General features: G+C 41.6%; 1 protein-coding gene and 2 pseudogenes across 2 annotated transcripts; 1 reads left to right on the top strand and 2 right to left on the bottom strand.

The window, feature by feature from the left end:
- Window positions 1–6,155: 6,155 nt before the first annotated feature.
- On the bottom strand, window positions 6,156–7,090 carry LOC125193172 (glutathione S-transferase U8-like; annotated as a pseudogene). The gene is made up of 2 exons (XR_016128629.1): window positions 6,721–7,090; window positions 6,156–6,647 (listed from the first exon to the last, which is right to left on the bottom strand). The product of XR_016128629.1 is annotated as a glutathione S-transferase U8-like (transcript).
- A 237-nt stretch (window positions 7,091–7,327) lies between these two features.
- LOC125191913 (uncharacterized) lies at window positions 7,328–10,536 on the top strand. Its single transcript, XM_048089346.2, has 5 exons — window positions 7,328–7,450; window positions 8,245–9,100; window positions 9,183–9,270; window positions 9,341–9,763; window positions 9,837–10,536. The coding sequence occupies exons 4-5, from the start codon at window positions 9,398–9,400 to the stop codon at window positions 10,452–10,454; spliced, it is 984 nt and encodes a 327-aa protein (XP_047945303.2). The 5' UTR covers window positions 7,328–7,450; window positions 8,245–9,100; window positions 9,183–9,270; window positions 9,341–9,397; the 3' UTR covers window positions 10,455–10,536.
- Window positions 10,537–11,236: 700 nt separating this feature from the next.
- On the bottom strand, window positions 11,237–13,405 carry LOC148928639 (uncharacterized; annotated as a pseudogene).
- Window positions 13,406–13,929: the final 524 nt, after the last annotated feature.

Consider the following 13,929-nt stretch of genomic DNA (forward strand, 5'->3'; position numbering starts at 1 on the left):
TGTGAATGGATCTCTACATGTTCAAGCATGAAATTGAATCGATCCACATAATCTCCTAAATAGATTCTTTTGTGGATTTATTTAATTTGCAATTTCCGCTGCGATTATCCCCAACAGAGGACGCCTGGAGGATAGCAGAGAGTCAGTTCCCCTTGCCGGGGAAGTATAAGGATTTCCTCTTCTGGGAATGCTATGTGTTGCTGAAGGACTCCGATAAGTTTCGGGCGGGGTGCGACGCTGGGTGGCCGAAGAAGCAGAGGTTGAACTATTCCGGCGACCATAGCGACAACAGCGGCGGATCCCACGACCTCCCCCCGGATGCCGAGGAGTTTCCGTCCCCTCCATCCTCTACTCGTCGCCCTCGCCCGGTTGGCCAAAAGCAGGCGCAACGGGCAGCGAGGGGAGGATCCCCCCCTATCGCCCCAGGAGGTCATCTCGGCACCCGCCCCCCACGCGCGTACACCTTATTCTCACGTGCAAAAACGGAGGAACGGATGTTCACGGTCTTCCAAGAGTGGAAGGCCGCAACTGACCCCACGGAGAAGAGGTTTCTCTACTCGATGCTCGAGAACATGCGGGTGGATTTGGATGCCTCGAGGGCACTGGTGGGGGGTTCAGACGCGGGCTCAGATACCCCGGGTGGCAGCGGCGAGGACGGCGGTGGCGGCGGCGACGACGAGGAGTAGAGAGTGGCGGGGCTCGTGTGTGGAAGCCCTTTTTTTTTTAATCATGTATTTTTTTTATCTATGTACCTTTTTTTAATGAAATGGATGAATTTTCTTGTATATGTCTCGTAAATTTAATTCCGTAATTTAATCGTAAATTTTATTCCGTAAAATGTAGTTTTTTTTGAATTATTTTTATTGCGGCTGGCCTATGCTGATGTGACAGGTGGATTTTTAGTGTTGATGACGTGGCAGGGAGAGAGAGTGGCTAGCCTATTTCTATCGTGATGCTCTTAGAGCATCTCCAATGCAAATAGGCCAGCCACTCTCTCTCCACCTGCCACATTAGATTTAGGTCAGCCATAGGCCAGCCGCAATAAAAATAATTCAAAAAATACTACATTTACGGAATTAAAATTACGATTAAATTACGGAATTAAATTTACGACACAAATACGGGAAAATTAATTCATTCCATTAAAAAAAAAGTACAAAGATTAAAAAAAAAATACATGATTTTTTTTTAAAAAAAGGGGCTTCCACACACGAGCCCCGCCACTCTCTACTCCTCATCGCCGTCCTCGCCGTCACCGCCGCCGTCCGCGCCGCCGCCACCCGGGGTATCTGAGCCCACGTCGGAACCCCCCCATCTTTGCCCTCGCGGCATCCAAATCAACCCGAATGCTCTCAAGCATCGAGTGAAGAAACATCTTCTCCGTGGGGTCAGTGGCGGCCCTCCAATCTTGGAAGACCTTGTACATCTGCTCCCGCGTTTTTTGGCGTGAGAAGAAGGTGTACTCGCGTGGTGGGGGGGGGGGGGGGGAATGCCGAGATGACCTCCTGGGGCGATAGGGGGGATCCTCCCCTCGCTGCCCGTTGCGCCCGCTTTTGTCCAACCGGGCGAGGGCGACGAGCAAAGGATGGAGGGGCCGGTAACTCCTCAGCATCTGGGGGGAGGTCGTGGATCCGCCGCTGCTGCCGCTGTAGTCGCCGGAATAGTTCAGCCTCTGCTTCTTCGGCCACCCAGCGTCACACCCCGCCCGGAACTTCTCGGCATCCTTCAGCAACACATAACATTCCCAGAAGTGGAACTCCTTGTACTTCCCCGCCAAGGGGAACTGACTCTCCGCTATCCTCCGGGCGTCCTCCTCATTCTGCCCACTAGTGAGCTGACGGAGGGCGTTGGTGTACAACCCCGAAAAACGGCCGTCCGCGGCCCTGATGCGCTCCCACCCCTTCCGGCACTCATCCCCGCTGAAGTCCTTCCCGTGCGGGCAGTTCCTACTCTAGGCAGCTCTAATCTTCGCCCACATGTTGACGACCCGCTGGTTGTTTGCAACCAGCAGATCGTCGCACACCGTCAACCACGCCTTGGCCACCCCGGCGTACTCATCCTTCGTCCACTTCCTCCGGGCGGGGGTATCGTCAACAGCGGGCGGCGACGACTCGCCGACCGCCATGGTCTTCCCCTTCGTCTTCTTCTTCTTCACCGCGGCCCGCCCTACTGGAATGGGAATATCACACCCCAACCCTTATGACGTATGCAATTACTATAAATAAATTCAAAATTAAAACTAAATAATCCACACGTCAAGTAAATAAAACACACATATTATAAAATTTGAAAAACCAACATTTAAATGGTACATATTTCAAAATATTCTAAATTGTAGTGGGACCCTCTCACCACTCTATATACTATACATTTATCTACATGCAAAAAAGATGAGGAGGAGAAGGTTGCCAAAACGCGTCAGCCGCCGACCCTTATAATAACTGTAACTCACATCAACCCACGCATCATTGATATCTTATTCCTGAAAAATATTAGTGGTTTATATGAGCCACAACTCAGTGCATATAAACCTTACCTTTAATTCCACATACAAATATCAAATACATTCATTTACCAACATGTATCACCGGAAGTAATAAATATCATAAACAATTTAACATTCATATGCATATGTCTCTCCATTCTTTTTATTATTCTGTGACACATCAAGCCTGATATCTGCCCGGAATTTCCATTGCATACGACCCGTAAGTCCCTTATATTTATTTGACCTTTCCACGAAGGTCCCTCTTTGATTTGACCTTTCCACGAAGGCCCCTCTTTGCATATTTTGACCTTTCCACGAAGGCCCCTCTTTGATTTGACCTTTCCATGAAGGTCCCTCTATGCTCTTTGTATTGACCCATATATGACCCGTAGGTCTTTTGCCATTGTATATCAGATCCGGAGCAAGAGTGTCACATATCCTCTTTAATTGGAATCATGATACATCAAACATATGCATTGCACCAATTACATAACCATATATTCCATCAATTAATTCCAATACTATAGGTAAACATATATTTTGCACAAATCACATATCCACATCACATTTCACCATCAATATCAAATAACACATAACCATTTCAAGCTCACGTCATATAATTCAAATATTCACTCCAATTTAATACATAGCAATCAATCACATAAAATATATAAAATTAAAAGTGTGATTTATACACATCTGATCACGATGGATAAACTACTCAAAAGCTCGATCTCTTCTCTTCATTTACCACTCTCATATATAGTTCTTACTTCTGAACCCTAAATATTCTTCTCCTACTATTTCCATATTTTTTTTCTCCTAACTCTCGTTCTTTTAATATCTATATACCGTACCTTCCTCAAATTCCTCCTTTCCCATTCTTATGAAAAAAGAGTATATATTCTATAGTCCTAATATACATCAAATTGCAAAACTAGGTGACTCACTTCTATTTGTTATATATATTTCTAAGGAAGACACGTATAATAGAAGAACTGAAAACGTGTAATTTTTTTAAACACTTGAGCTACAAACTAATACATAAAAATACTCATTTGCTATACCACGTACGTATGCATATTTGTTTAATATTATAACCTTAGTCTATCCAAAACAAAATATATAACTATTTATATATGTAGAGTACGTATATGAATAGTACTATGTAATCCAATTTACACATGCACACTTTACAATACATGCATACACTTTTATATTAATTATTTAATATATATAAAAGAAATTTATAGTTATATAGAATATATATTTATCTATTAAAAAAGATTCTCGTGTTCCAAAACTATCTACTTATTCAACTATAATATTGAGTCATCATAACAATAAATATATCCTCTACGACACACTTAATCTCTCTGTAGTAAAAATGACAATTTAATATGCAATGACAATATAATATGATAATATGCAAAATAGTGCATGTTTCGGGTTAGGGATGACACAGGGAGTGTCCGGATCCCCGAGATCGATCCCCATGTCATGCAATGACAAAAGGTCATCGCCAGTGAACTGCGTCTCCACCTGGGTCGACGTATGAGACGAAGCCGTAAAAAAATCCAGAGAGGGCCGATAGACCGTGTTCCCCCCCCCCCCGGTGACCCCTGCATCCCGGGATGCATCCCTCCCTGCCAGAGAGGCATCATCCCCATCATCTGCTGCTGCATCAGGGGCATACCTCCCCACCCCTACCTGACGCTGGCCTGTCCGCCGTCCGGCATCCCCCTGGTTCCTACCCGCCTGCGCTCCGGCCATCATCCCCATCAGCTGATTTCAATGGACGTTAAACCCTGGGCCTATCTGGGCCCATCTAAATCCCACGGGTACCGTGGGAGTCTGAGATCCACTCGTCGCTGGACTGGACTCGTTGTTGTGATCCATCGCTCGATGATGCTCTTGTACAGAAATTTAGAGAGAGAGAAAAATCGTTAAAACAAGTGGTGCAAATGAAAATGAAACTAAAATCGCGTTTATATAGGTTTTAAAAAAAATCGAAATAGGGCGCTGGCCGATCGGCACGCCACAATGGTGGCCAGCGCCACGCGATCGGCTAGCCCACGCCGGTTTTTTCGCCGATTTCGGGCTGGCCTGCTGCAATGGTTCGGCTAGCCGACCGGATAGCGACGCGAATCGGCTAGCCGGCATTGGAGATGCTCATATGATAAGAATAATATTAAATATTCAATTTTTACTTATAATGTGTTTGTAATTTTTACGAGACGCTAGAATGATAATTATATTCGACGGATTGTCATGTATTGAAACTGCCGAATAAGAGTCACATTATAATATTTTTGAAAAATTCTCTCTAACTATTAACCACATTGATTCTTTCTTAATTAACGATCGAACTCGGAATCGAGATACTACTATTATCATTTGATGTTGACAATTTGATGTTGACAATTCGACAACATTCTTTTAATTTTTGGGATCTTATTTTCTACTATGATATATGACCAATATTTTTTTTATATATTTGTAATACTTCGTTTATAATAAATTCTATCCTATAGACATAGTAATTTAAAATTATCAAGATAGTTTTGATAATATTTGCATGTATTACTAATATACTCCATAAAAAAAGAGACTGGCATTGGGCGATTAAGTTCTGTAGACCATGCATTTGTCTTGTTTTATTTCTGGAGCCTTTCGCATGAACAGTGCCCATATATAACTTGGATTTGACTGAAACAAATCATTGATATTGAACACAATTTGGGCAGAAATAGACTCAAACCTGGACATTGAATACCTCCTCCTTAATAGATAACCATTCTGTATTAGCCATTAAAATACCATTGTTTGGAAAAATCAAGCAAAATAACTTTTTCATTAACCCAAATATTTAAACTATGGTAGTGATTTTCTAAAATTCAAAGTGGAAATTGAGAACGGAAGATTGCAAGATATCGTCGATAATATATGTGCTGCTGACAAACAACATTTATTTAATTTACTCACAACATGAATAAATCTTAATTTTGAATAAAAACCATTAGTTACGTTTAAGCACTTCTGTTGAGCATCTCCTCAAATTCCCGGATGGATTGCTCTCTTTCAAGCTTCATATCATTACGAAATTTAGCTATGAATTCATCAGCTCTTTCATCAACGCCTTGAAACTGAGGAAGCAGCGGAATTTTCCATTTATCAGCTGCAACATGATTTCTGCTACTCTCCCCATTTTCCACTCTGGCCGATGTTCTTGTTTCACCATCTACACTAATCTTTGGTGTCGTCGGTTTTGGGCTTGGTTTATGGAGAGATTTAGCAGCAACACTCGTATCAGCCATATTTTCTTTCATTTCTGTTGATTCACCAAATAGATATGAAATGAAATGATGTACTAAACTATAAAGTGAGCTTTTTGGCCAAATTGAAACAAAACGGATACTTAAATTGAGCTTATATATATGGTGATGCCTAGTTTTGAGAATCGCTTCAATTCGAGGGAAAAGAGTATTGAAGCAAATGAGAAAGGCATAAATATTTCCTTAAAGCAATAGTATTGGCGTATTGATACAGAATTACTTTGGCGTGATGAATTCGGAAAAGTATGTTAAAGATTGAAGGTTTATCTTTAGGAATAATAGTGGTTTTATCTCTTGCTTGCATAATATCAATGAGTATGTGACAATAGTACTCCACATAGCACACATTTTTTAAAATACATAAATGAACACAGCAACATAAGAGATCTCCTGATTTATTTTCGATATGTTTAAATTTGTGAGACGCATTAACTGAGGAGAAAGCTCCACACTTTTTTCCCGAGAGGAGTTTGGGCGCCACAAAGGGGAAGAACTTCCTGTCGACGGCGGCTGTAGAAACTCAACATCTTATACTCAGCCTTGATCACCGGATGATCCATAAAATTAACCGCCCAGGCAGCGATAGCCGGAAACCTGAACGGATCAAGAATGTCAACGGATGCAACTTCCTGCCAGACAGGCAGTATGTAGGCAACAAATCCCATCACCAAATCCACATATCCTATTTTCTCCCCGCCGAAAAATACCTTCCCTTGCAGCTGCAGCTCTTCCTCAATCCTTTCCAAGTATTCAACCGCTAGCTTTACTGCTCTCTCTTGATCCTCTCCCTCCGAATACAGAGCAAGAGCTGTTGAGGTCGTAACCTGCATCATCAAATCAAATCAAATTCAATATTTGAACTTAATTGCCAATTTTAGTAGCTAGCCTAGCACGCACCTTTTGATCAATGAATTTAGCCCAGAATCGAGCTTGGGCTCTTAGAATTGGATCCTGTGGCAGCAAGGACGTCGTCGATGTATTCGATGATGATGGCGGATTCAGGCAAGGGGCTTCCGTTGTGGATAAGAACGGGGACTTTACCGTGGACAGGGTTGAGGTGGGAGAGGAGAGGGGTTTGGTTGAAGATATCTTCTTCAGTGTATTTGAGCTTCAGTGACCACCTCACTCTATGCACAAATGCGCTTATCCAGTACCCTACCACCTCAACTCTCCCATCACTCTCTTCCATTTTTTATGATAAATCGTGAATTGGGTTAGTCTATATAAATGTAGATCTTGACTAATCCGTTGTGTATATAATCAATTGTTAGAAGCATCTGGGAAACATCCACTGCACAGGTGTTTGATGGCTAAATTCTATAAATAGGGTTGTCTGGAAAAATGCTTCCATCAATAGGTGGTTTTTTTTTTTTTATTTCTGTGAATGGGTGTTGCGCATTCTTAGAATGCGCGTTTATATTTAAACGCGCATTCTAAGAATGCGCAACTAAGTGATTTCGGCGGTCAAAACAGAAAGTCAAAATTCAAACTTAAAAACGCATTCTAAGAATGCGTATTTCACCTGAATATAATTGGGCATTCCAGAACAGAAGGCGCCGCTGCTTCTCTCCCTCCGTTCCGAACGCGTCGATCTGCCGCCGCCGCCGACGTTCCGCCTCCCCCCACGGTATTTATATCTCTCTCTCTATCTATGTTTCCCCTTTGCCCTAGGGTTTGTATATAATTGGGTTTTTTTGCAAGAATTAAAACAAGAAATTGTGCATTCTTAGAATATGATAGCAAATTTGGTGGCATGTACCGATGTGGTTGAAATTCTTATTGGGGCATTGAACTTGTAGTATATCTTTGTATATATGAATTGATTCTTTAATTGGGTTTTGAACTTGTAGTGAGAAAACTTGATAGTTGGGTTTTGCCGTCGTTTTTTCCACTCTCTCTTCAGTGTAAATTTGCTTTAGAGGAAAAATCTGTTATATATAAGAATGTTTAGTTAGGTGGGTGTGGTGAAAAAAATTTGATATAATATGATTAAGTTGTTTGAACTGTGTAGTTTTGCGTTTAGACTAATTAATTAGCAAAGGATAACATATTCAACAATTTGGTTGTTGACAATTGACATATTTAAAAGATAAAATCCTCTTGTGAATTTGTTTGTTGTTGTGTACTTCACTAAATGCATGTAGATTGTGACACATTATCATGCATTAATTCTTTATTAGGCAATGCAAATAGAACAATGGTGGAATTGGAAAGAGTAAAAAAATAAGCTTTGGGTTTCATTGTTTGAATTGGGGAGAAAAAATTCAATGGATTAAATGAGTTTACCTTTGACCCTATAAGTTCCGTCAACAAATTTATAGTTTAGATTTGCATAAATTCACTTATTTCAATTTAGATTTGCCTAGTAGTATGTCTCTGTGCATGTTCAATGCTAACAAAATTTAATTAATGTATATATAGCAAATGGCATTATCATCAACTGGGGAATATTCTTTGTATTGTGGTCCCGAAGACCCGAGCATACTTTACTTGCAACCGCATCACATAACAGAAAGCATAATCTCTGGGATGATACGGACACCTTCCAACCACGCAAGTTGGAAAATAAAAATTTTCAATCTCCAATGCATGACCGAGTGTTGGAGCATATAGAGCGGATGGGTTTTGGTGGCGTGTACCGCTGTGGAAAGCCAAAAATGTTGGACGCTTCACTTATTGGGGCATTGATTGAGAGGTGGCGTCCCGAGACACACACGTTTCACCTTCCAGTTGGTGAAGCTACAGTGACCCTTCAAGATATCGAGATGCTTTGGGGTTTAAGGGTCGATGGTGAACCAGTTATCCTTCCACAAGTGAACCACACGAGAGAGTACTGGGTTTATACGTGTTTGTCACTTTTGGGTATAGAACCTAGTCAGGCTGAATTGAAGTTGGGGGGATTTAATGCCACTACACTGAAGGATGTTGTGAGACACGGTCTTGACGACGATCTACCGGAGCATTATTACATGCAGCATTCACGTTTTTGTGCTACCCCTACTAGGTTGTCTGATCATCCCAGACACTTCGGGGAGAAAAATTCCCTTCCACCACATTCTATTACTAAATGACGAGAATCGGTGTTCACAACTTAGTTGGGGTGCAGCAGCGCTTGCCACTTTATATCACTACCTTTGTGAAGCTTCGTGTCAAAAGAGGAAAGATATCGGTGGCCCATTGACCCTTCTACAGATGTGGCTTGGGAGAGGATACCCAATATTCGACCTGAGATTGTTGATAGGGTTGAGTATGATGGTACGACACCATGTGGAATAATGTAAGTTACATCTTTATTCTTTGTCATTAAGTTATCTATATTGCATGTTTATAATATTTTTGTATTGTTTTGGAATTATTAGTTGGAGGGGGCGATTGTATTTGGGTAGAGCCCCGCTACATGTCCAAAGTTATAACAGGGAACAATTGGCTCATTTGCATGACAATCAGGTGCCACTTTTAAAATATTTCTTAATCTTCTATCTTGAATATTTTTGTTTTATTAACCTTTTTTTTTCAGTTTGTTTGGGAGCCGCATTTGGATCGTCGTCCTCTACCAGAGGAGTGCACGCGTGGGATGAATGTTTGGGTGTGCACCAACTACCTCATTTGCTATCATATTGTGGAGCCTCATTTGGGTCATCGAGTTACACGACAGTTTGGAAACCCCCAACATATTTTTTCTAGTGCGACTCGATTCCACAATTATGAGAGATGGGAAAGTACAAGGCGAGGTAAGTCATCCACAAACTGGGAAACTCATCATGCTAACTACGTTCAGTATTGGAGGATCCGGGGAGAAATAGAACAACAGGTGTATCCAAATGCCTCGAATTCTGACTACATGGATTGGTTTCGGAAAATCACTGTCACTTACATTACTAGACCCGGCATCCATGGCCAGCCAGACATCCATGAGACTGCCTCTACACATATGATGATGGTAATACATTTTTTTTTGTCGTTTTTATAGTTATAGTGCATTATCAGTAGAATAATATCTTTGTTCTGTGCAGATGGAGACGTTGGTCAATGTCTATCATTACCTTAGCGGATCTGAGACGGCGTATCATCAGGACATCCAACGTGCTTTGAACATGGTGTCGACTTGTATGACAATATGTGGGGAGGCTGGACGTCTTGATTTTGTCCCTACCCAAAGATCAGCGATTGACACTACAAGACCAATCATTCACAAAGCTAGGCGCGAAGGACGGCCAGGTGTCCGTATTGGCGGTCCAGGGTACAGACGAGATGCAGGTTTATCGCAGATGGGCGGAGGATGCAGTGACCCTCTGCGTGCTTCTTGGCATGCTGGATCAAGTACACAGATGATGGGTGACGAACATTATTCTGATGTTAACCTTGATGAATATTTTGGAGTAAGATTACAAACACAGGAGGAGGATGAGGATGAAGTGGATGCTGCTGCTGCGGAGGAGGAGGCAGCTTGGCGCGAGTCACGCACAAAGGCTCTTCATGAGTCTCGGGTGGCTTCTGGGTCAGCTTCTAGTTCTTCACTATCCACTAGAGGATTGACGCGGAATACAACAAAATTCTTTACTAGGAGAACATCCTCGCGTACATCCAAAGGGTTAGCTGCAAACAAGTTTACACCTAGTACTTACAAGTAGTTTGTGGTTGTTTGTTAGACGTAGACATTTGTGATAATCAACTTAACTACATTTTGTTTAATTTTTAGTCCATTTTTCTACATTTGATTTCATCTCTACATTTTTCTACATTTCATATTGTTATACACTCCATACATTTACATAGCATACATGCTTAGAAAAATGAAAGAGTTATTAATCTTAAAAATCATAAAATTTAAGCGAATATTAGTACTACTATTTTCTGTTCACACTTAAAAAACTCATTTATGTTTTTAAATGAAACAGTCAATTAGTAATATTACTACAATTTAGTCAACAAATAATGTCCAATTATAAATAATGTCTAGCTACAAACCAACAACATCAAATAGTAGTAAATAATGTTCAACTACAAACCAAATCAAAATAGTAATAAATAATGTTCAGCTACAAACCAACAACATCAAATAATAGTAAATAATGTTCAACTACAAACCAACAACATCCAATAGTAGTAAATAATGTTCAACTACTAACCAAATCAAAATAGTAGTAAATAATGTTCAGCTAAAAACCACAAACAATCACACAGTGTGCCCCGTTGTGTAGTTACGCCTGTCATGCCCTACTTGTCTACAGATCTTGCAACTCCTCTGTCGCCTGGGTTGATCAGGTTCATTTTCGTCCATCTGGTTCTGTATTCTTGCTTTTCTATATCGACCGCGAGAACGAGGAACAAATTGCCCTACTGAACACTCCAATGTCCATGGTGGTATCTCCCAATAGTCCTGGTGCCTAAGTGAACGAAAACCAAAAGAATACTATTTCACCCAATTTGACTTCAAATAGTTCTTACTCACAAGGCGTAAAATGTTATCTCCTCGATCTCTGGCAACTGCCGCAGTGTGAGAACATGGCAACCTCCACATCTGCCATTTCCCACAACTACACCATTTTCTCAAATACTTGACCTCATAAGAGTTTCCACCCTTCCCTTTGGATCGTGCCTCGGATAAGACATCATATCTGCCCTCATGGATGTTGACTCGTCTTACCACATGTTTTCGGCCTCTTGCATCATTATCATTCAATTTGTCATGCGCCCATGGGCTCAAATCAGTTTGGCATTGTGCTGCTTCTGTTGATCTTGTCTGGAACCATTTAATTGTTCTCTAGAATGTCAAATCGATACAAGCCCTAATAGGTAGATCTCTGGCTCCTTTCAAGACGTTGTTATATGCCTCCATCATGTTCGTCGTTGCTTCACCCCATCTACGACCTTTATCGTATACCATTGTCCATTGCTTCGCATCAATCCGCCGAAGGTACTCAACTGCCTCTGGACTAACATTCCCTAGGTGGCGTCTTTTCCTAAAATATTTTCTCACCTTTGTGGCTATCCCCATTTTCCACACTAGACCCTTCACCCTCACACCCTTGTGATGCTGTAACACATTTTTTCGTACATGTACTAAGCAAAATCGGTGAATGCCTCGTGGCGGTTGTTCCTATATATCAGACTCCATTGCATTCAACATTCCTGGGTGTCTATCAGATATGATGCAGACATCTCTATCGCCCTTCATGACATGAAGTTTGATTAACTTCATAAACCAATTCCAACTATCACTTGTTTCATTATCAACAATTGCGTAAGCAACGGGTAAACACTTCTTGTTTACATCAAATCCAACAGCACAAAGAAGTTTACCTTTGAGCCTTCCACGCAAATGAGTGCCGTCAACTGCTAGCACTAGCTTGCAAAGCTGAAAAGCCTCCACACACGGCCCAAATGCCCAAAATACATACTTGAACAACTTTCGTGTCTCGGTACTATGTCTTTCATCATGATGCCACTCAACAATTGTACCACGGGTGCGCTTCTGCAACTCAATCATATAACTACCCAAATATTCAAATGATGACTCCCATCCACCAAAAGCAAGCTCTATAGCCTTCCTCCGAGCATACCATGCTTTCTTGTAGGATATTTCAACATGATACTTTTGCTTCACATCCTCAATAATGGAGTTAGGCGTATACTCAGGGTCCTTTAGAATATGATGCTTAACACACAAAGCCACCATATCTGATGAGACGTTGGCGTAGTCCCTGGAGTTGGGATTACCTACACAAGTGTGTCTATCAGTCCATTGTCTGATTTCCCATTTGCGGTCGTGCTTCCTCAATGTTGCTCAAAGTTTCCAAATACAACCTGTTTGATTGTGTCGTCTCCTATTTGAGCTCGTGCTCTCCGACTCTTTGGGTGGCTTCAGAGTTTTGCATTCCACATTCCACTTTGTTGGTTTACTTTTCACCACGTAGTATTCTTTTGTGGATGACTTCAAATTCCACAAAGTAATAGCAGTCTTCAATTGTAGCTTGGCATCAAATTTGGTTCCTAACCTAATCCGTGTAGGATTCTTCTCATCCCAAAACCAACTGCTAGATTCAGAATTATCATGGTTACTTTCATAGTAATTACCTTCTGTCGTCGGTAGAGTACGAAAATAAGATAACCCTGGATGCTCATACTCCTGCTCACTTGGCGGGACTACTGGGACGTACCTACGAGGCACATTCAATGTCTCATTGTAGGATGCATCTTGGGTTGCTTCTGATTCTTCACTCAATTCAGGTGGGGTTGTTGATTTTTCTGACACAAGGTCTTCAGATTCATAATCGCCACTAACTTCATTATGGGGAGATAGTCCCCCATCCCCAAAACGAGACCCACCATCCCCAAAGCCAGGCCCATCATCCCCAAAACCATGCCCATCATCCCCAACATTAGCCGGATCGTGACTAACTTCATTATGTCCAGATGACCCATCATCATATTGTACTCTATCTTGAACTTGTCGTTGTCCCCTTCTAGATTGATAGACAACGACCGTATGTGGAGTACGTTGTTGTGCTAAATTAGCTTGATAGTCAACAAATAACTCAATTTGACCTGATTGAATAGCTGTTGCAAACATATCCCTCATATATGTATCGCAAAGTCAAACGCCCACAAAGTGATATCCATTACCCACTTGAATTGCACGTATCCATGTCAAACTAATCATATACTCACTCACATTGATTCCAATGCAATCACATATTGTAACAGCCCGCCTTCCTAGGGTACAATAAATGCGGCGACTGCTACCAAACGGACTCGAAGAAATGAACGAAAGCTAGGTTTTCAATAAAAGAGTGTTGACCAAAGGATTTGAAAGAATGAAGCTGCTTATCTCTGGGTGTGACAGTACAAGTGTGGTGTGTGTGCAGTGTTTGCGAAATTCAAATAAGGCAGGTTCCCCAGATCCAGCAAGTCCACTAGATCACTTGGTCTAGGAACTCGTAGGTTGCGTGGAATCCTGGTCGTCGGACACACAAGTACTTTCCCGCTTCAAAAACCCTCAACCACTTTACTAAACATAGTATAGGGAAGTAGGGATCGATCCCACAGAGAAGGATGCGTAAGAATCGTAATCAAGGATTTGGGAGTATTTTTGGTGTTGGCTGC

Source organism: Salvia hispanica, chromosome 4 (genome assembly GCF_029641045.1).
Source record: "Salvia hispanica isolate PSC_SH4W2 chromosome 4, Shi_PSC_v1, whole genome shotgun sequence".
NCBI lineage: Eukaryota > Viridiplantae > Streptophyta > Magnoliopsida > Lamiales > Lamiaceae > Salvia > Salvia hispanica.

What these genes read in the sequence shown, in the direction of transcription:
- LOC125191913 (XM_048089346.2), top strand. Translation starts at nt 9,398, where the DNA reads ATGAATGTTTGGGTGTGCACCAACTACCTCATTTGCTATCATATTGTG. An exon ending in CCTCTACACATATGATGATG is followed by an intron (nt 9,764 to 9,836) that starts GTAATACATTTT and finishes TGTTCTGTGCAG; the next exon opens with ATGGAGACGTTGGTCAATGT.